Below are 27,203 nucleotides of genomic sequence, written 5' to 3'. Positions count from 1 at the left end.
CTGCCCGTTCTGTTGTGGAATTAGAGAGACGGCTTTATGTGTTCCGTTCCCGTGTCCTCGCAAGGACCACGATGGGAGAGGACCTCGCGGCTTGCGGCGTGTCTCAGCTGCCTGGCTGGGGCCGAGTGCGGGGCAGCGCGGGCCAGGGCCGCCCGCCGCAGTCCACCGGGGCCTGCGAGGGCCAGGGAGTTCCTCTTGTCTCCCCAGCTTCGCCCCACTCGCCTTTCTCAGAACCGCTGAAACATTTCCTTGAGTTCGGGTCACAGCCACGTGGGCGCCTGCAGCGCAGGGTCTGACAGTGTTTGGAGGCGGTCAGCAGTGTGGAGGCTGGACCGTCCAGCAGCTCTGACATTGGCAGTGCGGTCAACCCGAGGCCTGAATCCATCAGCCTGTTAGGACTGCTCGACTGTAAGACCAGGCGGGTCGGCGACCGGCCTCGTTGCCTGTGTGCTAAGTTGGTCTTGCTTGTTAATTCCTCTTTAATGATCTCATTTACGTCGTTAAGTCAGTTCACTTGAAGCTTCTTTATGTAAATTATCAACTTGCATATGCATACTATCGGGATGTTTCATTTGTTTCACTTCCTCAGTCAAGGTTTCCTGCTCACTTGACTAGTTGGGATTTGCTTCTGCCCTACTCAGGGTTTTCTCAGTCCAAGAGCCTTGGACTTGGATAAATGATTTAGGCTACCTTCCCATCGGTGACGGCTGTCCCCTTCTTGGTACTTCCCTGCAGGAGGAACAGGAGACGGCAATCAGAGATGATCTTGAGTGGTTGAGTCCTCTGTGGAATTTCTTACCGTGTACCAGTTACACGCAGAGCCCCGTGTTGTGTGTGTTAAAGTCCACAAGGATGAGACTGGAAGTGCCTGATGAACTTAGGCTGAGGGACGGTGGCTTGGTGGGCGTAGCTGGACTGAGGGGAAGTCGGCTTGTTTTAAAGATTTCCTTGGTAGGCTCTTGGTGTCTGCTTGCAGTGCCTCATTCACTCTGACCGATCCCTGGAGGTAGCTTCGTCCCTCTCCACGCTCCCTCCCGCATACTCCCAGGTTGTGGGGCTGTCGCTCACCTGTGGCTCCCCGTCACTGCCTCGTGACACGTTCCTCCTGCCCGGGTCCTCATGGCTTGCCAGTGTCTGATGCGGTGCTTCGCTGGGAGACCCCTGAGCCATCCTGGCCTTTCCCCTCTCGTGTCCCTGGATGTAGTCGGTCCTTAAGCCGAGTGACGTCACATCTTGCCGTTGGGACAGCTCATTCAGGATCTTTAGGTTTGTGCCTGTACTGCCGTGATATCATTTGAATTATTTTTGCTGTCTCTGGTGTCTTGCCCTCTTAGTTCAAATCCACTTCCACATTAATTTTCTTAAAGGATAGTTGGGTTAACCACTCCTCTGTTTTAGTTTTTTCTGGCTGAAGTTCAAGAGCAGCTTTGGATTTAAAATTGTTTAGACTCTGCATGAACCTTCCAGCTCTTGCAGGCTTTCTCAGATGGAAGTGATAGCTCGCTTCTTCCCGATCCCAGTGGTTCTTACTGCTCACTTTCGCTTTGTAGGTATGAATTTTTGCCTAGTGTGGAGTGTAACCTATTCTGAACTTCTGTCACTGGGCGTTGGAATGTAGTGGTGCGCTATACAGTCCTGTCTGCTTTAGGAGATTCTAGCCTGCTTGGGAAAGTGGATGTGAAGTAATGACAGTTGGTTATGAATGACAAGTGCAGAGCACTGTTCAGGCGTGTCATGGAGGAACAGTTGCCTAATGTAGAAGGCAGTGACCAGAGGTAGGGAGGGTTTCCCTGAGGAAATGACCAAAGTGAGAGTTCAAGGATAGAGCAGCTAGAAAAAGTGACAGGAAAGGGGCGTTCCAAGCAGAGGGAGTTGGTTTTTGCAGAGGCACTGAGGTCTTTAGTAGTGATTCCTTCGCTTTCTTAAGGGGTATATTCCCAGGAAGTGCTTGGCCTTGTCATCCTGTTCATCTGCCGCTGGCACTCAGGACAATCTTGCAAGTGCTAGGGACTCAGTCAGGGTTTGACTAAACTACCCATTTTGAGAAGCTGACCAAATTTTCTAGCTCTCTCTTTGGGTCACACCCTGGGCACCCCTATCCTTTTCAGTAAGTTTATGCATCTCTCCTGTGTTTTTCAAGCACTGGGTTTGTGACCGTGCTTTGTGTTGCATTGTAGATTGGCAGGACGCTTGCGAAGGTAGCCCATTCTGGTGCCTGCGTGTGCATGGCCCTTCCCTTTCCTTAGCATCCTGCATAATTACTGTGCTGTTATCAGAACCAGGAAATTGATATTGGTATAAATATTTCTGTGTCATTTTGTCACTTGTATGTTGTGTTATCATCTCTTCTGTCAAGATATGGAACTATTTTATTACCGTAATGATCTCCCTCATTCTGTATTTTAATAATGACTCCTGTGTTCCCTTCCCATCACTATTCCTGATGCTTGGAAATCATTCTGTTCATCTCAGCAGTTTTGTCATTTTCTGTAATGTTACATAAATAGAATTGTACAGTCTGTGACTTTTGGGGGTTGGCTTTTGTAAGGCAAAACTTTGTGCTTTTTGGGGGGATCTGAATTGTTAAATGTCTTGTTGGTTTATTATTTGTTACTGTGTAGTATTACCATTCTGTAGCTATACCATGATTTAGTCATTCATTTATTGGACATTTGATTGTTCCTAGTGTTTGACTTTTGTAAGCTGTTGTGAGCAGTTCTGGACAGGTCTTTGTGTGGCAGTAACGTTTCATGTCATTGAGATTAGAGCGCTGGAGTCCAGTTGCAGATCGTGAGGTAAATGTGTGTCTGGTTTTAAGGCGACTGACAAGCTTCTCTGGAGTGACAGTACCACTGTTTCATGACTGTCAGAATTGTATAGGAAATCCAATTTCTTGCCTTGTTACCAGCATTTAACATTATTATGTTTTTATATTAACCACTCTGATAAATGCATAGTGATATCATTGTCTTAATTTGCATTTTTCCTAATGATTTGCAATGTTGGAAATCTTGTAATTGCATATTTGCCTCCCATATATACTCTGGCTGCAATATTTCATGTCATTTTACTCAATTTTATTTTGGAGCTAATCATTTGCTTTTGGTTGTTTATTATTATTATTTTTTAAGACTTTTTGATTTGTTTGAAAGAGAGACAGAAAGAAAGAGAAAGAACTTGCATTCTCTAGGTCACTACCCAAATTGCCACAAAGGTTGGGATTGGGCTAGGTTGAATCCGGGTGCTGTTCCCTGCCACCAGGTCCAGGTCTGCCCTTTGTCAGGGACCAGGCACTTGAGCCATCTTCTCTTGCTTTCCCAGGTGATGGGGAGGGAGCACAGCATCCAGCAGTCAGATCCTCTGGTGGCTCGTGGGGAGGAAGCCTAACGCAGGCCCGGTTGTTGGTTGAGTTTCAGGGACGAGTCCTTCATCACATGGACTCTGTTTTCTCGTAACGTCTTTCAGCTTGTCTTTCATCCTCTTAACCACAGGTTGAAAAATAAACCTTGATCTTGAGCTTCCTCTTCACCCAAAATCTTACTTCATGGGCTTGGTGAAACACCAAAAACTCGACCCATCAAAAAAAAACCCAGTAAATTGAATTTAATAAAAATGTAGTTTTATGGTCTACAGGAGACGTTCTTATGAGGGTTGTTGCATTTTAATTTGGTCACTTTGTAATGGATCAAGAAAGGCAAGGTTAATCAGATGCCTTCATTCACGCTATGTGCTGGTACAGGCGGCTGTAGAACTTGTCTCTGATTCCTGCCAGTACAGTCTCCCCAGTGTCATCGTGCGTGTTTTTGGACAAGGCCTTGTTAGGAGTGGAGAGGGTGCTCCAAGTCTGGCTAGTCCTTGATTTGGTTCTGTTCTTGATAGTTCTCAGCATTTTTGTTGACCTTGCCTGCGTCTCTGAGCATGGGAAGTAATAGTAACTAGAAAAAACTTTGTGAAGTTCAACCCGACCGTACTGTCAGCATCACTCTGCCTGCCGTTGGTTTGCAGTTGTAAATATAAATTGAAATCTGTTGAGCATGTTGAAATTCTGACACTGGGCTACAGACACAGTGCGGGGGAGGTGGTCTTCAGCAAGAGTTTGTCGATGTAAGCCCCTCACCTCCAGCAGGAGTTCGTGGATGAAAAACACAGTTGGTGCTCACTTTGTGCTTTCAACATTCTGCTGTCTCTTTAAGAAATCAGACAGCAGGTAGTCAAGGAGTCCGTTAAACCAGAAAGCATCAGAAACACCTTCATGTATAGTTTTCTGATTTTACCTGGGCAGCTAGCCTGTTTCCTTTGTTTTCATTAAACTTTAAAATGCCAGGGAACAGGAATTTCGGTTATTCTCACTTGCATCATTTTGATTTCTGATTTGGTAATTGTGTCAGTGCTGTCTGTCATGTTTTTATCTGGGTAAAGTGTGGTAACTCCTTGATCTTTTTGCTGATTGGAGAATAGCTGCCTCGGTGGAGCGGCGCTCCTGTGTTCTCTGGCGCTGTTTATGGAGGCAAAACCAGCCTGTCTCCCCTTGTCGCTTTGATATGACTCCATCAGAACAAAGAATTCATTTTATTCTTTGGCATATTCATATTTGGGGGGAGTAAGATGATGAGACTGTTGTTTCATATTAAAATTTTTAAAAATGTGATCCACAGAAAGAGTTTCCAGCCCAGAGGATATTTTAATATTTGGAGGTCACCCAACTCCGGGAAGTGATTCTAGAACATGTGCTGCTTCAGTGTTGCGGTGGGGAGGGGACCAGAACACGATGGACATGATGGAAGGAGTAAGAGGACTGGGAAAGAGCGCTGATGGTCACGTGGTCATCTTGATCCCTTTCCAGCCAGGTGGTGTCATCTGTGAAGGCTAGGACTAAAAGAAGAGTGTTAGGGAGACGGACTTCATTTTCACTGTTGGCTGAGTTTGCAGCGTTTTCAGGAGCTCCGCCTCGGCTCGGAGTCTGTCGGTGTAAAGGCTGAGTGCTCACGTCTGGGCTGTGATCATTCCTTGGGAGGAGGCAGTGTATTCATCATTCATTCTCAGCCTGTTAAGGATAATTCTCTTCATACCTGCTTTTCCCAGAAAAACATAAATATGACCAAGAAGTAATTGCAAGAGGTTTGTAGGTTCTGAAAGCAGCACATTGGTACTTAGTGCTGCTTGTCCCAAAGCAGTCATAAGCATGTAGCAGAATTTAAAGGTCACTTTAAATCATTTTAGACTGCTTAAAGATTGCAACATTTTAGTTTAAAACTCATGTTCAGATGTCGTATGTGGGTCTTGCCAAGTGTTTACTAGTGATCTTCCATGAGCAGTGCTGTGTCCACAGAAAAGGCGTGTGTAGCAGGCGGGATGCACCACTAAGGCACTTCGAGATCTGCAGAAGAAGTAAGGCGTTTGTGGATTGAGGCACGGGCAAAGTGAAATAGACAAAGATAATAATAATATCCACATGATTGTCATAGGCCTCAGTGTGGATAGAGATGTGGAATGATTCTTTTGATAGGACAGCTCCTGCCGAGAACTGCTGGAGGTGATAGGCTGAGTCAGAGTCGAGCACCATGGATAGCTCCACGGCCACTTGGCCCCAGCTCAGTGTTTCAAGAAGCATCTGCCTGTCTGAACCCTACTGTGCTGATCTGCACTATGAAAGATGGTACCAGGATACCATCATGTCATTATGTGATTGCAATCTTGCATAATAATTTAAATTGTTCTTCTGGTCCAGCACAACACCGCAGCTCTGAGCAGCCTCATGTTATTGTGACACGATTGAAAAGTAAGCATTTGAATACATCGTAATGGACTTCCTAGGCTTTCTTTTCTTGGGAGACCTCTAAATGACTTGGTCAACCCTCAGAAAATCTTCGTATTTGTAAAGCTCACAGCCCTTGTTTAGTGAAACATAAAGGGTGTTAGTAGCTGAAAAATTATTCAGTGATGTTTTATCATGCCATTATCTTGAATATGTAGTTTAAAAATTGCAGGTATATATTTTATAACTAAGCCTTTGGCCAAAAAACAAGGGAACATCATTTAGCACATTTATTAGGCATCAGTAAGAAATGGATTGAACATTAAAAAGATCAAGTCGCTGAATTAAACAGTAGCATCCCTTGCTAATCTGGAAGTCCCTCGGGTTGAAGGTGGAGGCGTCTGCAGAGCTAGTCACCTGTCAGAGAAGTCAGAAGACATGGGCAGGTGAGCAGTTGGTGGTGACAGCGGACCTGGTGTGACAGGAGGCGGGGCCGACGAGGTGAGCGTGTCTCAGAGGCAGCAGCAATGACTAGTGTTTAATAATGGGAAACAGCTTTAAAGACCTTGTAGGCCTAGGTAACTCTGTGACTTGCAGCATACTTTAAAACAAGGATAAACACAGCACTTGATTAGAAATGTGAATGCTAAATAGCTTTTGGTTCTTGGGATCACCAAAGGATGTTAATAGTGATTTTAATAGTATACACAGGCTCTAACTGTATGATTACATTGGAAACCCACATAGCTCTCCCATCTGCTTATTCACCTCCCTAAAGCCTGACATGCCTGTCACTAAACCTGGAAGCCAGGAACTTAATCCTACCTGGGAGGTAAGAACCCCAGCCACTCCAAGATTCACCTGTGTCCTCTCAGGGAGCACGTGAGTAGCAAGTTGGCATCAAGAGCAGCTCCAGTGTCCAACAGGCATTCAGGTGTGGAGTGCAGGTGCCTTAGCTGCTGGGCTGAGGGCCCAGCCCTTTGTCATTGGATGAAGAATGTCACTGAACCCCAGCTCTTTCTCCACTTCCTCTTGAGTGTTCATTTGACAAGCAGAGCAATTGGGGGTGAGTGGGGTGGGGACGGTAAATGAGAATAATGAAAACAAATCATCCCTCTACATTGATGGGACCTAGTTGAACTGTGAAGTGACTTGTTAGAAACTTTGCAAAGTTGCCAGAGTTTGATTAACTTGATAAGGAGGGTGCTGTGAAACCCCACAACTACCAAAAATGAATCTAGTTGTGGGGACTGGCATCGTGACTATAATGTTGACATCCCAAGTAGATTCCAGCTTGATTACCAACTACTCCACTTCCCATCTAGCTCACTGCTGCTGTGCCCAGGAGGACAGCAAGTGGTCCAAATGCTGGGGTTCTGCCGCCCATGTGGGAGACCCAGATGGAGTTCCAGGCTCCTGGATTCACCTGGCCATTGGTGACCGTTTGGGCAATGAACCAGCGGGTGAACCACCCTCTCACCCTCACTCCCTGCCACCTTTCCTCCTTGCTTGCTTTCCGCCCTGCCTCCCTTCTTTCTTCTTTCTCGGACACCCTGCCTTTCAAATGAATAAAATATACTATATAAGGGAGTTAAAAAGAACGAGACTTTAAATCAGTTTGAGTTGTCGTGGGCCAGAAGTTGATCAGAACACAAAGAGCAAGGACAGCTCAGACGCGCCTGCACACACACGGGAAGAAGAAGCACGCCAGAGTTCAGGCTCTCTGAAGTTTGGGTTCTTCCTTGTATTTTTTACCTTAGGAATATTAGAACATATAGAAGGTCATGAAAGCTGTCTACAAGTAAATGTTTTTGTGGATATTGTAGATTTTTTTAAAATTTATTTTATTTTTATTGGAAAAGCAGATATACAGAGAGGAGGAGAGATAGAGAGGAAGATCTTCCGTCCAATGGTTCACTCCCCAAGTGAGCGCAATGGCCAGAGCTGAGCCGATCCAAAGCCAGGAGCCTCCCCCAGGTCTCCTAGAGGGGTGCAGGGTCCCAAGGCTTTGGGCCTTAAGCTTTCCCAGGCCACAGGCAGGGAGCTGATTGGGAAGCAGGGCCACCAGGATTAGAACCGGCGCCCCTATGGGACTCTGGCACGTTCAAGGCAAGGACTTTAACTGCTATCGCACTGGGCCCAATAGTGTAGTTTTTTTTTTTTCCCCTCAAAAATGAGGAAAGAATGGTCTAGTAATTACTTTGTTTTGTTTAATGGGGAAGTCAACTGCTTCAGCAGCAGTGAACCACTTTTTAAGGTTGTGTGTCTCTCTTGACCTCAAGAGAACATTGCCACATCAGTGGGAGAGCTGTGTGACATGAACTCAAGGTACAGTTTAGAAAGCTGCTTTCACAGGATTGTGGCAGTCCTGCTCACTCTAGGGTCAGGTACAAACCACATTAAATGTCCACAGGCTTTCATATGATAATTGTGAGGGATGGCTTTATGGGATAGAAGGTTAGCCTGTTGTCTGTGGTGCCAGCATCCCATAAGGCTGGTTTGAGGTCCAGCTGCTGCACTGACCCAGCCCTGGCTGTTCTAGCCATTTGTGCAGTTGAACCAGCCAGTGGGAGACAGATTCTCACCCTCACTCTGCCTTTCAAATAAATGCAATCTGAGTAGTGTGTTGGTTGGGCATTTCAAACAATTATCAAAATGAGAAAAATAAGTATTTTTTGGAGACATTAGGAAGTCAGATTTAGGTTTCATACTGTTCTGGGCATAGGGAAGTACCCTGGAACACGCATAAAGAGCTGTTGCAGTTCATAGTTCAGCCCTATCAGACTCACACATTCTTCCCAGAGTAGATATTTTGTAGCACCTCCTTGGCTGTCCTGAAGTGATATTCGTGGATAAGTGAGCTATACTCACATGCAACTTTTATACACTTGGCATGATACCTCAGCTGCTAATAACTGAGAAAGACAGAAAAAGTAGTCTCCTTGCAGTGAGCGTGCACTCAGGTACTAAGATATCAGAAAGAGGCAGTGAAATGATGAAATATTTACAAATGCTCTCCCATCCAGGTACTGACCAAGCCCGACCTGCTGAGCTTCCGAGATCCCGTGAGATCGGGCGCGTTCAGGGTTGTGTGGCTGGAGACAGGTATTACCAGAGGCTCACCATTTGGCTGTGACCGTGGAGCCGCAATTCACACTGATACATGTGCTTTGTAATTTTTACTCATATTTTATTTATGTAACTTTCTGAAAATACACAGCTTTTGACTAGCAAGACAAAGTACTTTTTAATTTTAGCTCAGACAGGAGTTGCATCCTTGGGAAAGTATACATTAAAACAATACAATACTTTTTTGGTCTTGATCTGTGTAATATAGTAGGTTCTACACTCAGATGATTATAAATGGGGTTTTTCATGACTGGATGGGTAGTGGAAAGTGGTGGGGCATGGGCCTGTAGCATTTTTAGTTCACATCTCTTGATACCAGTAGCAATCTGCTGTCATTGTGCCTACCCAGAGTCACTCCGATGGTTTCACAGAATGTCTGCTGGGCAGTGCTGCCTGTTGGCGCTGAGGTCTGGGCCGCTTGAGTGCCCTGTGTGTATTTCTCTGTTATCTCCAGTTCCTCCTCCACCTCGCTCATGGCCAGTGTGGCTGTGCTACACAGACTTGGAAACAAATGCATTATTAAACACTTTCTTCAGCTTGTGTATAACCCTCCAATATACCTCTGCATTTATTCCTTTTTTGTCTTCCTTTGCCGAAATATTAAGTTCTGCAGATGTGTGTGTGTGCACGTGCGAAGAGGGCGGGTGAATGTCTTTCATTGCTTAGGACAGTGCTTGTTTGTCTGTTTAAATATCTGTTGACTGACGGAATTAAAGAAGGTAACTTGAACATTGTTCTGTATTCCCATCTGTATACCCTGTCAATTGTGATTGCATTTTCTTTCTCGAGAATATTCTGCTCACAACTCCCTTTGCATGTGCTGTGCTCTCATTTTGCTTTTTTTGCTCCCTGTTTCTCACCTGTGGAATTCACACTAGTGTGCTATCCATGCTCCCTCCTCCTTAGCCCCCGCCTGCTCGCCTGCTCCAGACTTTGGTTCATTGTATCTTTGGTTTGCTTGTCACTTTGTATTCATTTTTATAGTGGCACTAACCACTTGTTGCAAGTTACATGTGTAAATTACTTAATTATTTCCTTTTTGTATTATGTACTTCTGTAAGGGTCTGTCTTACCTGTTTCCAGCACTTAGGATAATACCTGGTTAATTAAAGATGCGCACATAAAGAACATGAGTCTCACAGAGGGTTGACATGGAGTCTGGAGGCGTTCGGCAGCCCATGTCTTTGCCGGCTTCTCTGCCTTCTCTCCCTGACAATACTGCGTGCTGAGCATCACCAGCAGTTTTGTTGTTGCCATTCTCGGTAGTTTGTTGAATGACTAACATTGCATTTTGTTTCCTGATCACTGATTCAGAGTTCTTTTCTGGTCAGAATTTCCCCTAGGAATTGGGAGATTTTAATTGATGAGGAGCACATGGATTAAATGAGAAATTAGATGCAAAATATTGTAAACTGTAACACACTAAGTTTTGTTTTTTTTTTCAAATATTTATTTATTTGAAAGGGAGTGATAGATACCTTCAGGTTTTTGGTTCCCTTCCCAAATGGAGTGAATAATTAGGTTTTAACCATAAATATAATTAAGGAATACCCACCATACACTTGTCAAAGCATTTTTTTTTTAACAAAATAGAATTCTCAAAATAGAATCAGCTTTTGAAGGGTATTTTTACCTTTTACAAGGGAATTTTCCTGTGTGTTTTCTTATTTGAGCCACACTCAAAGCTGTGTGATAACATTACTATTTTATGAAGTTAGCAATCTAGAGATAACGTTTTTTAAATTTATGTGTTTGAAAGGCAGAGTGACATGGAAAGGCGGAGAGACAGAGTAAGCCATGTGCTGGCTGGTTCACTCCCCACAAGGCTGAAATGGCCAGGGCTGGGCGAGGGGAGGCCAGGGGTTCCCCAGTGAGTGGCCATCTGCTGCTGCCCTGCAGGTGCCTTAGCAGGGAGCGGGGCTCAGTGGGGGCTCAGTGGGGAGCAGCCGCAGGGAGCACTCTGGTCCAGGTTGGTGTTACAAGTGATAGCTTGCTCTGCTGGGCACAACACTGGCTGCCCGGCCTACACAGTGTTAAATCTAGGACTCAGGTTCAGGTGTTAAACGTCAGCCTTTTGTCCATTCTATCGTATGATGGATTAATATGTTAAAATTATGGCATTATATTGTTATTAAATGCACATTATAACAAGAGTTCAGTGAAATAAGTTTGATAATTTCTTATTAGTCTTTAAGCTGTAATACCCCAGGTCTTACAGTTTCAAGCTGATAACTTGAGTTGAATACTTTTTTCTTTCTTGAAACCTTTCTTTGGGCAAGTCTGGGTGTTAACCATTATCATTTTTTTTAACCATTATCATTTAAAACCCTTCTGAAGTTGGTAGGGGAGGTAGTTTTGGCTGTAACAGATAAGTGATCTGTTGGCTCAACCTTGGCCACTACAGCGTTTGGAAGATATGTCTTGTCTCTGTCTTTCAAATAAAGTAAAAAATAAAAATTTTTGAAGAAGACTCAATTCAAAAGTATTCATTTGAAAGACAGAATGACAAAAGGAGAGAAAGAGCTCTCTCCTTTGGTTTACGCCCCAGATAGCCACAGTGAGTGGGCCGGGCGCGGCCGACTCCGGCACTGTCTCTCGCGGCTTCCCAGGCACGTTAGCAGGGAGCTGGACTGCAAAGTGAACAGCTGGACTCACTGGTGCTGTGTCCCAGGCAGCCAGCACGTCGTGTCATCTTATATGTAAGTTACTGTGCCGTAGCACTGGCCTCCAACTCAGATTCTTTTTTTTAATATGAAACCCTCCTAAAAATGTTTTTTTCCGAAACAAAGCAAAACCAGTGACTTAAATTCAGTGTAGTCATGGGTAGTTCTGTCGCAGGGAGCAGTTAAGCCTGTTTCAGTTGGCCTTTCCAGGATGTCCCATCCATGTGCTGGGTTGTGTGCTTCTTCCTCTGTTTTTTTTTTGCATTACAGATGAATAAGAGGTGATGATACAGTCTGGCCTATCTGCAGCGTTCCTGGTTTATAGATAGCTATTCTGTGGCAATTGTTAATACTCTTTTTTTTTTCCTTAAAATTATCCTAATTTGGATGATAAATTCCAAAGTCTTTTAGTTATCTACTGCAGTGAAACCTGTTTACTTAAAACAACACTTGCTGTCTTAGAGTTTCAGGAATAAAGGTGTGAATTAAGCTGCACTTCTCTGGCCCAGGGTCCCTTATGAGGTGACAGTAAAGGTGCTAGCAGGAACTGCAATCTAATCGGAAGGCTACGTTTGGGGAAAACCTGGTTCCAAGCTCACGTGTGTGTTGCTGGCAGGATGCGGTGCTCTGCCATCTGGCCTCTCTGTAGGGGAACTAGCCTAGCAACTGGCTTCTACCAGAGAGAACGGGGAGTGTGGGCAGGAGAACCTTGATGTGTCTGAAATGACTTCCTGTCGCCTCTCTGGTGGTCTGTTTGCCAGGTTCCAATCCTCGGGGCGAGGAGCATGGGGGAGCTTGCTAGTGGCTGCCTGTTATACATGGGTACCCAAAGAAAAGAAAAGGCCATGCGATTTTCATATAATATTTTGGATGGAATATTGTTAAACCTAAAATGTAAAGGGTTATTTTCAAATTTTCATGTATTTGAAAGGCACATAAAGATCTTTCATTCACCAGTTCAGTATCCAAATGTCCCAACAGCTGAGACAGCGACAAACTGGAACTCCAGGCAGGTGTCCCCTGTAGGTGGAGGGACCCAAGCACTTGACCTGTCGCTGGCTGCCTTCCCAGAGTGCATTCACAGGAAGGTGGGATTTAAAGCAGAGCTGGGTGGCAGACTTAGCTTCTGGGATGTAGCCATACACACCAGGCCTGAGCTGCTGTGCCAGACATCTGCATTTGTAACAGGTTTTTTTTATGTAAATGTTTGTGTTGGCTTTTGCAGTTTTGAATATGTAAAAATTTTAAGAGATTTGGAGGGCCTGCACGCTCATGCTTCCAGCTTTCTGGCTGCCTGTGCTGTCCCTCATGGACACAGCTACCCTGGAGCTCAAGTTGCCTGGCACGTTTGGACGATGGAGGAATTACCTTGTGGACAAACCTCTTTGAGCTACTGGAAGCCCTGGAAGGAACCTCAAAGGAGCATAAAGTGAAAGGGCAGAATATGAGAACCCACGCACATTTCTGCTTCTGTGGGCGGGGAGGAAGAAGGAAGTGCAGTGTCCCCAGTAGTTCTGGAGTGAATAAGAAATGCCCCTGGCAAGCAGTGTGTCCGCGGGCTCTGTCCACACTGCGTGGCCAGCAGAGGACAGGCTCCCAGCATCCTGCAGCCTTCCCCTCTCCCGGGGCTTGGATCCTCCCCCCCGCTCTCCTTGGGACGCACGTGGGGTCCTGTCCTCTGTCTCACTCTCGCTGTTCTCTCCAGACCCCTTTCTGGTGTGTCTTTTAGTGAACTTTATCCTCGACCTCGTCATAGTTCCTTTCTCCTCTCGTCGGCTTTGGAACTAGCTTTCTGGCCTGTGCTGACACACTTCCAGACCGTATCCTAGAGTCTTCTCGGCTGCTTGGTCTCTTCTTCCCGTGTCTTTCCAGTCGCTTGGCTGGGCAGACGACCTCTCTCCTCTTTGCTGCCTGCAGACCCTTCTCTTCACCTCTGCCCTGAAAACTCCAGCTCTGTGTGTGTTGAAAGGCAAAGTTACAGGAAGAGACCAAGAGAGCGTGAGGTCTGTTATCTGCAGGTTTCCTTACCAGATGCTCACAGCTGGGGACAGGCCAGGCTGACGTCAGGAGCCTTGGAACACTGCGTTGCTATGTGGGAAACCAAATTCTGTCTCCCAGGCACATTAGCAGGAAGCCAGGTGGGAGGTGAGGAATAGCCAGGGTTTGACCCAGCTTGACTTGGTGTGGCCTGGCACCCACCCCTGACATTTCTAACCTTGAATCTCAACAGATTGTGTTTTGGCGTAGTTCCTGTGGACCCCTTGATCTGCCTCATTGAGGTTTTGTCTGCTGTCCCATACTCAATCAAGCACTCTTGTGATAATTTATGGAAATTTCATTAAATAAATATTTTCTCAAACTTTAGACTTCATCAGTGGTCAACTCCACCATCCTATCGTGGGCATATTACCGAAGACCAAAATCCCTCTATAATCTCCACTTGAAGCATCTGAGCTGGAGCGCTGTCTGCCCAAACCTCTGCTACTCCCCGGTGCCAGGCTGTTGCTCATGGCCTCTTGGCTCTGGTTCTTTGGTCTTTTTTTTTTTTTTTTTTAAAGATTTATTTTTATTATTATTTTTTTTATTGGAAAGGCAGATATACAGAGAGGAGAGACAGAGAGGAAGATCTTCCGTCTGATGATTCACTCCCCAAGTGAGCGCAATGGGCCGATACTATGCCGATCCGAAGCCAGGAGCCTCTTCCGGGTCTCCCACGCGGGTGCAGGGTCCCAAAGCTTTGGGCCGTCCTCGACTGCTTTCCCAGGCCACAGGCAGGGAGCTGGAAGGGAAGCGGGGCTGCTGGGATTAGAACCAGCGCCCATATGGGATCCCGGGCGTGCAAGGCGAGGACCTTAACCACTGTGCCACCACGCCAGGCCCTCTGGTTCTTTGGTCTTTATCATTACCTGAGTAAGTCTGCCTTTACTGCACTCTCCCCTCTAGCTTCATCATCTTTGCTGGTTAAATTCCAAGTTTAAGATCAACTCTGCTAGATCTTAAGCAAGCAAGATCTTGCTTGCTTCTGTTCCTGTAAATGTAACTAAGAGAAACGTCCATGCTGACCACCTCACTTTAAGTTTGTAATGGCAAAGCTCTAGAGGTCCTTTGGACTCCCTGCAGTTGTACGTTTTCGTTACTGGTTCAGGGTCTTTTTTTTTTTTTTTTTTTTTGGAAAGTCAGATATACAGAGAGGAGGAGAGACAGAGAGGAAGATCTTCCATCTGATGATTCACTTCCATAGTGAGCGCAACGGCCAGTGCTGTGCCGATTCGGAGCCAGGAGCCAGGAACTTCCTCCAGGTCTCCTAGAGGGGTGCAGGGTCCCAAGGCTTTGGGCCTTTCTCAGCTGCTTTCCTGACTAGCCTGTTTAATATCCACACCGGTTCCTTTGTGTCTCTGTCTTACATTTTCAGGTTTCCCTCTGAAAGACAAGAGAGCTGAGAGTTGAGAAGTGAGCCAAGCTGTCAAGGGAAGCAGTGAAATGGAGAGGTCCCTTAGAGCCACGGGCATGGATGGTCGTGGTAGGCAGAGGCCCAGAGTGAATAAGACGGACTGAGTGACTGTATAGCTCCAGCTGGCTGGCCCAGCTGGCTTAGGGAGCTGTGTGATACCATACAGACTGTAAGCTCCTCAAGCACGGGGCTCTGCCTTAATATCCTGTTGCACCTTCTCTGCCAGCTAGCATGGAACTTGGCCAAAAGGCCACCTGAAATTCTCAGTTATGGGCTACCTGTTGGTCAGCTTGCTGTGTTGCACATTCAGTGGTCACTTCCTTCCTTTCTGTTTCAGCGCCCCCAGCTGGGGTTCCTGCTGTTGACTCGGATACGGTGACTTCACGTTCTCGCTGGCTCTGGTGGAGATGCATGTGCCCGTGTTCTAACACCATCTCGAGGAAGCCTGTCCTGACTCTGAGCTCATCCGCCCCTTCTCAGTCCTCAGTGCTGCTTTCACATCGTGCACTTGTATTCTAGTGGGGAAGACAAAATGTGAACACAATTGCAATAGGATTTAGAATCATCCGTGTTTCCTTAGCACCTTGCTCTCGGTACTTAGTGCTTGTTGTAGTGACTGAACCAGCCGCAGAACAGCAAGGAGTTGTTACTAATGGGGAGGTTCATGTTGATTAAGATATACACCTTAAACCAAAAGCAGTGGAGTAAGCTACATTCAGGGGCTGTAGGACCCTAGGGACCCACGGGACAGAGCCGCAGAGGAGGCTGAGGGTCTGATGTCACCAGACAGCACATGTGTTCATGTGTGTTTGTATGATGACGCCACTTTCTTCAATGTTGATGTATTATTTCATGATGCATTTGTAGAATGCTTAATATTTGGTGATCTAGTGCCTGGGTAAAGATCCTAAGCCTCACTTGTTGAAGTAAGAGGTTAGGACACATAATTGCATTAGATTGTGGGAAGCAGACCCTGTTAGCAAGAATTGTAACTAACCTGTCATAGGCAGAAAACGTCCCATTTCTAGGCTATTGTGCTGGACCCCAAGCTTCCTTCTTAGCACATATACTCAGTTAATCTGTTGAGATAATTCTTACAGCTCACCACGAAGGTCCCACTGGCCAGTTACTGGTGGAGAACTGGTGAGGTCCGCGTTAACTGCAGCACATCCCAGCCGTCCTCAGAATGGCTGCACAGAGTGCTCCTGACGGAGGCTCATGGGCCCTGGTTCTCACTGCTAGCTAGCACAGTTATCCTGTGCTTAGGCAATGATTTGAATTTTGTAAATCCTGTCAGTTTCAACACACTGCAATTTGAAGAGTGTCCCATGGACATTTTTACCTTCAAAATCAGGTATTATTAGAAAAATACTGATTTGGGGTGTCTTACACTGGACATTGAGTTTGCGGTTGTTCTGGTGTGTGTGAGAAAAATCACCTGCTTAAGTGTCCCGTGTTCTGAGGAGGCAAATAGCAAGTATTTGTAGAAATCTGAATCATATTGTTGCTTGAGACTGTGGGTGATGCTGTGAGCCTGTGACTTAGGTGGCTTCACATGTCCTCATTTCTCTCCCACTCTAGGAAGTGACAGCGAGCAGTCGCCACTATGTTGACAGGCTATTTGACCCTGATCCCCAGAAAGTGCTACAAGGTGTCATGTAAGTAGCGTGTGTTCAGAGGTCTCCTAGAAAATCTTGTTTGTTTTCATGTTTTAATTTTCCAAATGCTGCAATTCAGGAAATGTAGGATTACAACTTTTTTCTCTCATTTGTTTTTTTTTTTTTTGAAAAAACTATTTGACATTCATGACTTGTAATGTTTTCCTGTAACGAGTTGCCTGTTGGCGAGCCGTGCTTCGTTCTCCAGGGTTGGTTCCTGTCTCCAGATCGGCTCAGTGTTGCAGCCATTTGGGGAGTGAGCTGGAGGAAGAAAGATCTTTGTCTTTCTTTCTGTAAATCTGTCGTTCAAATAAAAATAAATAAATCTAAAAAGGTGATAGTCCTGAGGGAATGAGAAAAAGGGAAAAATGAGCAGTGTGATCTTGTTAGATGTGTTCTCAGGCTGGGTTGGTTATACTCCCCGTGCCAGGTGGAGTGCCAGGGGGGCTGTATTCCTTCGGACATGCAGAACTCAGACCCATTGTAGAGGAGTTGCCTCCCCTTGAGCGTATTGGTCGTCTGGCCAGTCCTTTACATTGCCCTGTTCTATAGTCCACGTGTTACTTAGAACCTCAGATGCAAAAGAATTTTTTTACGTTGTCACTAACATGCCAGTCTAAGGTGTTACATTAGAAGGTGCAGTTGGTTGATCTTTGACTTTTTCCCAGTGTTGTCGCCACGTGTTTTTACCTTTATCTCTTTTCTCATTCAGAGACATGAAGAATGCTGTCATTGGGAACAACAAGCAGAAAGCCAACCTCATCGTGCTGGGAGCCGTTCCCAGGTGTGCGATGACCCCTCCTTGCTGTGCCAGCCAGGCTGCCCTGGGCGCTTTGTCCTCACGCACACGTTGTGGTTTTTCCATGTTGTTTATCCTGTCTTTGAAATGTTTTCTAAATGAGGGTGTGGATATGTTAGTGCTTTTTAGATTCAGCTCGCTTGCCCTGCAAGAAGTCTGACACTTCTTCCACATCTCCTTAGAACCTTTCCAGTTTTGTTTTAAGGTTTTAAGTTTTGTGTTTAAATTTTAAGAGTTTAAAGAAAAAAAATTATGTTTGGCTTTTAGTTCTTACTAAAAATAACTGATTTTTAGGGTTTGATGTTTTTAAAATTAACATTGTAACTTAATTTCTTGACATTGGATTGAAGGTTTTAATGTTTTTGACATCATGACCTTGAATATATATTCAGTAACCATACTTCTCTCACAAGCCTTTTTTTCTCTTAAAAGACTATTTTAGTTGATAGGCAGGGAGAGAAGGATGGTTTTGCATCTGCTAGTTCCCCCTGCAGTGGGTGCAGCAGCCGGGGCTGGACAGGCCAAGGCACCAGGCCCTCCATCCAGATCTGTGTGCGTAGTGGGCCGAGCCTCCGACCATGGCTTGCTGCTCTCCACGCGCCCTGCAGGGAGCCCGGACAGGGGCATGTGTTACCCAAGCAGCTGCTTGACCCTTCATGCCACAGTGCTAGTTCTGCTCACCAACATTTCTTAGGAAATTGGCATTCAGTATTTGATAGTGCTTCACGGAACCTAAAGGGAGATGGTCGTACATTGTGCAGGGTTAGGGTGTTAGCTGAGTGGAGTGGAAATGGGATTATCTGATCGCTCAAGTGGCCTGTAGAAGAGCAGCTGCCCTTGGTTGAAGAACTGCACAAGGAATCTAAGGAATGCGTCCAGGCTGGGCTCTGCACTGGGAGCATTCCTGGTGAGGATGCAGTGTCCCTTGCTAGTTGGTTAGGCTCTGGGAGCGGAGCACGCATTGGCCTCCTGGTCTGAACACTGCTGAGGTGTCTGTGTCCAGGCCTGGCTTCAGTGCTAGTGTGAACACTGCTGAGGTGTCCGTGTCCAGGCCTGGCTTCAATGCTAGTTCTACCCTTAGTTGCAGCTTCCTGCTCACATGGAGGCAGCAAGCCATGGCTCGCGCCCTTGGGTCCCTGCCATCCTTCCACACACAAGGCCTGGATTAAGTTCTCAGCTGCTAGCTCTGGCCTTGCTCAGTCACAGCTGTGGCACATGTGAAGTGGCTGGTGGAGAGCTCTCTCTTGCCCTCACTCTGCCTTTCAAATCAGTAAGGTGAATACAGATTGAGAAACAAGCCGTCAGCACTTGCCTGCTGAGGAGACCCGGGGCGTGGCATAGACTGCTGTTTCTGCTCTGTGCGGACAGCCTGCAGCCTGAGAGCTTTCATAAGCTCTGAGATTCTGCTCTCTTTGTTCAATATGAAAAAATCTTTCCCGGATTTCCCTTTCATTGTTTCTTCTTTGAATTTGTATGTGACATGAACAATCATTTCCCCAAATCATTCACATTAGTCCTTTTTAAAAAATTTTTAAAAAGATTTGTTTATTTTTATTACAAAGTCAGATTTACAGAGAGAAGGAGAGACAGAAAGATCTTCCATCTGCTGATTCACTCCCCAGGTGGCCACAATGGCCAGAGCTGATCTGAAGCCAGGAGCCAGGAACTTCTTCCAGGTCTCCTTCATGGGTGCAGGGTCCCAAGGCTTTGGGCCATCCTCGACTGCTTTCCCGGGCCACAGGCAGGGAGCTAGATGGGAAGGAAAGGAAAGAGAACTGTCTTCCTTCAGCTGGTTAGCTGGTTAGCTCCCCAAATGACTGCAGCATTGGCACTGAGCTGATCTGAAGCCAGGAGCTTTTCACGTCTCCCATGTAGGTGCAGGGTCCCAAGGACTTGGGCTGTTCTCTGGTGCTTTCCCAGGTCATAAGCAGGGAGCTGGATTAGAAGTGGAGTAGCTGGGACTTGAACCCGTGTTCATTTGGGGTGCTGGTGCTGCAGACGGAGGATTAGCTGGCTATGCCACAGCACTGACCCCAACCTGAATTTAAAAAAAATATTTTTATTTAAAAGGCAGATTGACAGAGAGAGAAGGAGAGAGGTGGATTTACAAAGAAAGAGAGAGAGAAAGACAGAGATTGTGAACCACGTGCTGGTTCACTCCCAGAGGGCTTCAGCCAAGCTAGGCTGGAGCCATGAGCCTGGAGCTTCTTCCTGGTCTCCAGTGGGAGCACAGAGGCACAAGCATTTGGGCCACATTCTGCTGCTTTCCTAGGCATATGAGCATGAGCTGGATCAGACATGAAGCACTGCCCATGTGGATTGCCAGCATCGCAGGCGGAGGCTTAATGCACTGTGCCATGGGGCCAGCTCTGCAGCCTTACTTGTTGCACATGGGGTGTATTGATAACCATTTTGCATCCGGTGGCTTTGTCACACTAACTCACTGTTGTGTTGTAGTCTGTTCATCAAGCCCCTTCCTTTTAGATTGTTGTACTTGCTTCAGCAAGAAGCCTCCAGCACAGAACTGAAAACAGAATGTGCAGTGGTGTTGGGAAGCCTCGCCATGGGTACTGAAAACAATGTCAAGTCTCTCCTGGACTGCCACATTATCCCCGCCCTACTGCAAGGTACGTGGGGAAGCCTTTGTAGCTCAGGCAGTTAAGGGGAGTGGTTGGAGCGCTGAATCTCAGATCTAGTCTCTGTTGCTAGGCCTGCTGTCGCCTGACCTGAAGTTCATCGAAGCTTGCCTGCGATGCCTGCGCACCATCCTCACCAGCGCCGTCACTCCCGAGGAGCTCCTGTACACTGTGAGTTGGCGGGGGTCGGGGTCGCAAGCTACCCTGACTCGCTCAGCCTCTCCAACTCATTGTACTGTTGTATAGACGAGTCTCAAGAAGTGGACATTTCAAAAAGTCATGGGAAATGTAGTAAAAAATAAGTTTGCCTTTCGTGCAAAAATGTTCACCATCAGTGCATGGAGGAGGTTTCAAAAAGGTCCTGGAAAATTTTTCTTAGGAGAAAACTGCAGGGCCCAGCACAGTAGCCTAGTGGTGCAAGTCCTTGCCTTGTACACCCGGGATCTCATATGGCTGCCATTTCTAATCCCTGCAGCCCTGCTTCCCATCATGCTCTCTGCTCGTGGCCTGGGAAGTCAGTCGAGGATGGCCCAAAGCCTTGGGACCCTGCACCCGTGTAGGAGACATAGCAGAGGCTCCTGGCTCCTGGCTTCAGATCGGCTCAGCTCTAGCTGTTGCAACTGCGTGGAGAGTGAATCAGCAGATGGAAGATCTTCCTCTCTGTCCTCCTCTCTATATATCTGACCTTCCCAGTAAAAGTTAAAAAAAAAAAAAAAAAAGAAAACGGCATGGATTCCACAAACTTTTTCCTCCAGAATAAATTAATTTTCAGTTCCATTTTCCATTGAGTTTTTAAAATGTCCTCATATTTTCTTGCTTATTGACATATATCAGATTTTCTAAGTGTCATGTCAGATCTTGAGGAATTTATGGTCACTTCCTTTATATGTGCAAGTCAGGGATGAAGATCTGGGCTGAACAGGTGAGACAGTCTGCTCACTTTAGGTTAAAGGTGAGCAGAATAAACCGTAGAGAAGCTAGAATTTGGTTTGGGTCTTGAAAAATGGATCCTATTTTGTGAAGTAGGAATGGAGACAGCTGTTCTAGGAAGGATGTATGTGAAGGGCCGCAGTGCCCGAGGAGGAGCCAGTGTCGTGAGGACCACAGCCTTTGGAACTGCAGCTGAGAGTCGCTGCTGGAGCTGAAGTAGCTGCTGGGGCTCAGGGCAGCCTAGCATCTATGCAAAACCAAAGATGCTTGGAACCAGTCCGTAGTTTTCTCTCTTCTTTTGTTTTCCTTTGCTTTTTAGATAATGCTACCAATAGCAGCGTTGTGTTTTTAAGATTTATTTATGTCTTTATTTGAAAGGCACATTGACAGAAAGAAAGGGAGCGACAGAGAGAGAGTGGAAGATTTTTAATCTGCTGGTTCACTGTCCAGAGGCCCGCAGCGGCCAGGGCTGGTTACGTGGAGTGGAGTCGCCTGGAGCTCCAGCTGGGGCTCTGCTGGAGGGGGCGGGGCTTAGTCCCTGGACTGTCATCTCTCCGCTTGTTCCTAAAGTGTGCGTTAGAAGGAGCTTGAAATTGCAGGCAAAGGGATGCCAGTGTCCCAAGCAGGGACTTAATTACAACACCAAGCAGGTGTGTGTGTGTGTGTGTGTGTGTGACAGAGAGAGAGACGGATCTTCCATCCACTTGGTCATTCTCCAATGGCCAATCCAAAGCCAGAAGCCAGGTGCTTCCTTTAGGTCTCCCAGGCGGGTGCAGGGGCGCATCTATTGCTGCTTTCCCAGGCACATGGTCAGGGAGTTGGCTTGGAAGTGAAGCAGCTGGCACTCCTGGTACCCACATGGTACACTAGCACCACAGGTGGAAGATTAACTGGCTGTGTCAGCACCAACCAGTGGTTTTCAAAGCCTCAGCAGTGTGAGCACTTTCCACCTCACAGTTAGGTTGCCTGTGTGGAAATGCCTGGATTGGATTCCCAGTTTAAGCTTGTGATTCCAGCTTCCCACCAGTTTGAAGCCTGGGAGATTGCGGTGATGGCTCAGGTAGTGAAGGTGGTGTCCCTGCTTTGGGGTACGTGGATGGCCCTGGCTCCCCTCGCTGCTCCATCCTCAGCCAGTCCTGATGGGCACTGAAAAGTAGTCTAGCAGGTACAGCTTTGGCTGCCTCTTGCTGTCTCCTTTCTCTTTGTCTCAAATTTTTTTAGGCCTCAGGGATTATGAAGGATTTTTTTTTTTCTGTTGATTACATAGAATTTTCTTAATGAAAATTATCTAAGCTAATATTTTTGAAACAATGTTATCTGCTTTTACTGTAAGAACTGTACATTGCTTTAGTATCTACATGTGTGATTGAATGTAAGTCCTGCAGAAGACCCAAAGCACAATTGCGCAGGCATGATCCCCTCTGATTTTATTCTCTTGTCTCACTCTAATGCTGGCTGTGCTTCTCTGAGGTCACAAACACACTCTGAAAAAACCTGCCAGATCGGATCCACATGAATCAGGGCTCTGATCCCAAATCAAACTGTAGTTAAGTAGTTGGGAGGCGCAGGCAAGAAAGCATAGAGAATGGCCTCTGCTTCCTACACAGATACATAAGCCCATGGCAGGGAAGACATGAGCTCTGTGGACTTTATACTTCAGAATTGCATGAGCCATTTTTCAGGGAGTGATGCCTCATGAATGCACAGACTGCATGCTCAGACCTCAGCGTGTGTCCGTTACCTGGGCACTTTTAAGATGCTGATGCACTGATTATGGGGTGGCGCCGAGAATATGCATTTTTAGCAAGTTTCTGGGTAACTCAGATCCTTCTGGTTTGAGAACTGCTTATTTAAAACTAGTTATCTTGGTCTAAGAATTCTGTAGCACTTTTAGAAAATAATAGTCTGGGGCTCAGTGCATAGCCTAGCAGTTAAATTCCTCGCCTTGCACACACTGGGATCCCATTTGGGCACCGGTTCTAATCCCTGCAGCCCCACTTCCCTCCGGCTCCCTGCTTGTGGCCTGGGAAAGCAGTCAAGGACGGCCCATGGCGTTGGGAACCTGCACCTGTGTGGGAGACCCGGAAGAGCTCCTGGTTCCTGGCTTTGGATCAGCTCAGCTCCAGCCATTGTGACCAGTTGGGGAGTGAACCAGCAGACAGAAGATCTTCCTCTCTGCACATCTGACTTTCCAATAAAAATTAATTTTTTTTAAAAGAAAAAAAATAATAGTCTGTTTTTTCGGTCAGTCATGTTTTCATGTTAATAGGGATTAAACCAATCAGTCCCCTGTCTTTCCCCTGGAAGTCCCCCCCCCCCCCACTTCTGTTGGACTGGGGGAAATTGACGCTAGTAGCTGTTTTAATTCCTGCCTCCTTAGTTCCCAGCCTGGCCCATGTCCCTCTACTGGATCATGGTACACAGTTTGGAAAACTTTGGTTTTGGCCAACTTAAAAATGTTTATTTGAAGACTAGCCAAACAGATAAAGAGATCTTCTCTGCACTGGTTTATAGCACACATGCCTGCAGCTGGGACTCAGTCTGGGCCTGCCCCTGGGAATCTCTACCCATGTGCCCGGGCCAGCACATGCTGCCTGCCTGGGTGACTCCACCCTCAAGCACCTGTCCTATGCTCACCCTAGTCCTGTTACATTAGGAAAACGAGGTTACATTTAGACAGTGAAATCATCTAGATTACGAAACATGCCATTTTTGTGCCTTGAAACATTTATACCTTAGAGGCACTGGAGGTAGAATGTTGGATGGAGGGGTCTAACTGAGAGAAAAAAATAATGTTTCATTGTAATTAACTGACTCCAGTTGAGCTGTGTAGAGGTCATACGTTGACAGTAGCTCTGGTACTGGAACAGGGACAGAGTGGTCCAGGCAGAGGAGGGTGGGGTTTCCAGTTGGTAAGTTTGGGCAGTTATGTAACCGTTCTTTGCCTAGTGCAATCATCTGTGAGTGCAGACATAGAGACATAGCTGAGAAGGGGACATTGTGAAAAGAATTGATAAAGATTGAGAATGAGGGAAGAGTGGAGAACAGCAAAATGGAAGCCTTTTTAAACTGGCCTTTTTACTTGCTATTCCCTTAGCTTCTCCAGGATTCTCTGTTGTCTGCTGGTGAAACTACGCTGCCCTCAGTTGACGTTCTCATCCCTTATCTTGTTTTACCTTACGCGTTTAGTAATGACATTCTTTGAGGTTTTCTAAGTTGTTCTAATTTCCTTCCTTGCCCCCATCACCTTCTGTGAGGGAAGTAGCACAGTGAGCTAGCATCAACCCCTTTGGGGAGCTGATTAGAAGGCAGGCTCTTGGGTCCTATCCTAAGAGGAGAGACAGAAAGATCTTCTGTCTGCTGGTTCACTCCCCAAGTGGCCACAATGGCTGGAGCTGAGCCAATCCAAAGCCACACACTAGGAGCATCCTCTGGGTCTCCCACGCAGGTACATGGTCCCAAGGCCTTGGACATCCTCTGCTGCTTTCACAGGCCACAAACGGAGCTGGATGTGATGTCGAGCAGCTAGGGTACCACATGGGATCCCAGTGGGTGCAAAGCAAGGGCTTAGCCTCTGGGCTACCACAATGGGCCCTTAGGTTCTATCCTGAAGTTGCAAGAATGTGCACACACACACCTGTTTGAGAAGGCAAGTCTAGGATTTGTGGTCGGATTTATGATAGCATTTGGGATAGACTAAGAAACTTGAACTGTCTCCTTTTCCATTTATGGTGCATGCCAAATTTCCTTTCAACTTTAATTTCTTTTGTCTTCTAAATACTCTTCTTGACAAACTCTAGCAGGGTGGGTTGATTGTTTTTTCCTGAACTGTCATGTATGTTGCCAAGTGTCAGCAGTAGGCTCTGGTAGAGTTACCCACCAGAAAGCCCCGCCGAGGGGGCTCTGGCTCAGTGGCTAACCATGTTGGATTAGTGCAGACGGAGACAGCTGACTTCAGTCATCAATGATTGTAATAGTTATTGATGGCTACAGTGATATCTCATAGATGAAAATCACCAAGTGTATTTTTATGTAAGAATTCTTCCTTTTCAGCTACTTATTGTGCATTGTACTAGTCATATTTTGATTTTAGAACTAGTTTCTGTCAATTCCTATTGAAATGTTTGTATTGTGGAAATATGCTACTTTGAGAATTTTTGCCCTCATTTTGTTATGAAGGATGAAAACTGAAACCACTTCCCTCTCCTTGTCTAGATGATTTGGTTGGCCAGGTTGCTTTTGTTTTTTTCTATTCCTCAGAGAGACCCGACATGCTGTCCTTGTGATGAGCGACTGTGCACCTGCTTATGGTGTTGTTGTCAGCTGTGCAAGTGGTACCTAAGTGTCCGTTGCTGTGCTTTCCTTCTCTCCCCCTGCAGGATGCCACAGTGATACCACACCTCATGGCTCTGCTCAGCAGGTCTCGCTACACCCAGGAGTACATCTGTCAGATCTTCTCACACTGCTGCAAAGTAAGAACCAGAGCGAATCTTTATATTCTCAAATCCATTTAAAAAAAAGCCTTGGTTTATTTGAGAGAGAATTTCCACCCACTGGGTCCGAGTGCGGGAGACCACGCTTTATCTTGGCTCCCACATTCCTGGCTTCGTCACTGCCTTAGCGATGACTAAGCCAGGGATCCTGCAGCCTTTAGGGCAGTGCCTGCTGCGTGCCCATAGCAAGCATGTATAACTGAAGGTTCCTGGATGAGTTGAGAGGAAAAGGCCTAAAATCAGTGTCTGGTGTGGATGGTCAGCCGCATTGGAAAGCCTGGGTTTGGTACCCAACTCTGGCTCCCGAATTCCGCTGCCTCCTAACGTGGACGTTGGAAGGCAGCACTGATCACTCATGTCATTGGGGAATCTGGTTTGAATTCCTGGGAATCTCGCTCTCTCTCTCACTCTCTCTTTCTCTCCTCCCTCCCACCTGCCCTTAAAAGAACAAAACAAAAACAAAACATACCTTTGCTCTGAGAACTTCAGTATTTTTAATTAATATCAAGATGCAAAGATTGATTTCTACCATTTTGTTTTTTTTTAACATTTATATTTGTTATTACTATTATCATTTTATGATACAGTTCCATAGGCTCCTGGGATTTCCCTTATCCCCTCCCCAATTCCCCCCCACCCCCGCCTAATTCCTTTATATCATTACTAAAGTATAGTTCTTCATATGGTTTCTACCATTTTGAGTAGGCATGCAGTAGTACATTGAGCCGTTGTGTACTGGGAACGTAGGCTGATAGTGGGGATCTGCACTGGGCTGCAGCTTCAGATATGTCCAGCTAGACATTGTTTATAACAGACATTAAAAACTCTAAAATAGATAGGTTTGAATCATTCAACTCTGAACTACTTTATAGTGATTAAAAATAAATTAAGGACTAAAATTGTGGCATGGCATGTAAAGCCACTTCCTGTAACTCTGGCATTCCTTATGGGTACAGTTGTAGCCAGCTGCTTCACTAGCAGTCCAGCTCACTGCCAATGGCCTAGGGAAAATGGCATAAGACGGCCCAATTGTTTGGCCCCTGCTCCCCATCAGAGACCAGAATGACGTTCTTGGCTTCAGCTGGTCCAGCACTGGCCACTGTAGTTATCTGAGAAGTGAACCAGTGGATGGAGAATCCCTGTATCTCCTTGTCTGTCTGTAACTCTTTGAATAATAAAAAATTAAGGACCCATTCCATGGCATAATGTATGAAGCCTCTACCTGTGGTGCCAGCATCTCGTGAGGGTGCCAGTTTGAGTCCCGGCTGCTCCACTTCTGATCTAGTTCCCTGCTAATGATCTGAGAAAGCAGTGGAGAATGGTCCAGTGCTTGGGCCACCACACCCACGATGAGACCTGTGCGAAGATGCTGGGTTTGGGCTAGCCCAGCCCCATTCATGAGTAAACAGCAGGTAGATTTCTTTCTCTCCTTCTGTCTCTGTAACTTTAAAAATAACTGGAAGAGGGAGGGAGGAAAAAAAGGGAGTTGGCTGTTCTATAAAAATGTATAATGGAAAATAATAAAGAAAAACTCACAAATCAAAATAAAGCAAATCATTTAAAAAAACATGAAAAACATGGAAATTAAGAGAAACATTGCTTACTTAGTGTTAAGGAACAGTTCATGGTACATAGAATGTTTAGGGGCTCTTACCCTAAGACTGCTCATTTGTGATTAGCCTGGCTGTT

The 27,203-nt window shown here is 46.1% G+C and overlaps 1 protein-coding gene across 8 annotated transcripts in view; it reads left to right on the top strand.

The window, feature by feature from the left end:
- The window catches only part of ARMC8 (armadillo repeat containing 8), a 78,808-nt gene that overhangs the window by 650 nt on the left and 50,955 nt on the right, over nucleotides 1-27,203 (top strand). For 3 of the 8 annotated variants that reach the window (XM_041004399.1, XM_041004388.1, XM_041004428.1), the window contains exons 2-6: nucleotides 16,580-16,656; nucleotides 17,369-17,440; nucleotides 19,940-20,082; nucleotides 20,165-20,262; nucleotides 25,401-25,493. In XM_041004399.1, coding sequence (XP_040860333.1) covers nucleotides 16,580-16,656; nucleotides 17,369-17,440; nucleotides 19,940-20,082; nucleotides 20,165-20,262; nucleotides 25,401-25,493 — 483 coding nt within the window. Of the gene's footprint in view, nucleotides 1-4,477; nucleotides 4,485-15,968; nucleotides 15,974-16,579; nucleotides 16,657-17,368; nucleotides 17,441-19,912; nucleotides 20,083-20,164; nucleotides 20,263-25,400; nucleotides 25,494-27,203 lie in introns of those variants that run through there. The other 5 variants (XM_041004378.1, XM_041004368.1, XM_041004409.1 and 2 more) reach the window with 4 other exon arrangements.

The sequence above is a fragment of the Ochotona curzoniae genome, unplaced genomic scaffold (assembly GCF_017591425.1).
Source record: "Ochotona curzoniae isolate NIBS_2020 unplaced genomic scaffold, NIBS_Ocur_1.0 contig_1302, whole genome shotgun sequence".
In the NCBI taxonomy this organism is placed as follows: Eukaryota; Metazoa; Chordata; class Mammalia; order Lagomorpha; family Ochotonidae; genus Ochotona; species Ochotona curzoniae.
The sequence above is the reverse complement of the archived record's forward strand: the minus strand, read 5'-3'. Positions and strand labels throughout refer to the sequence as shown.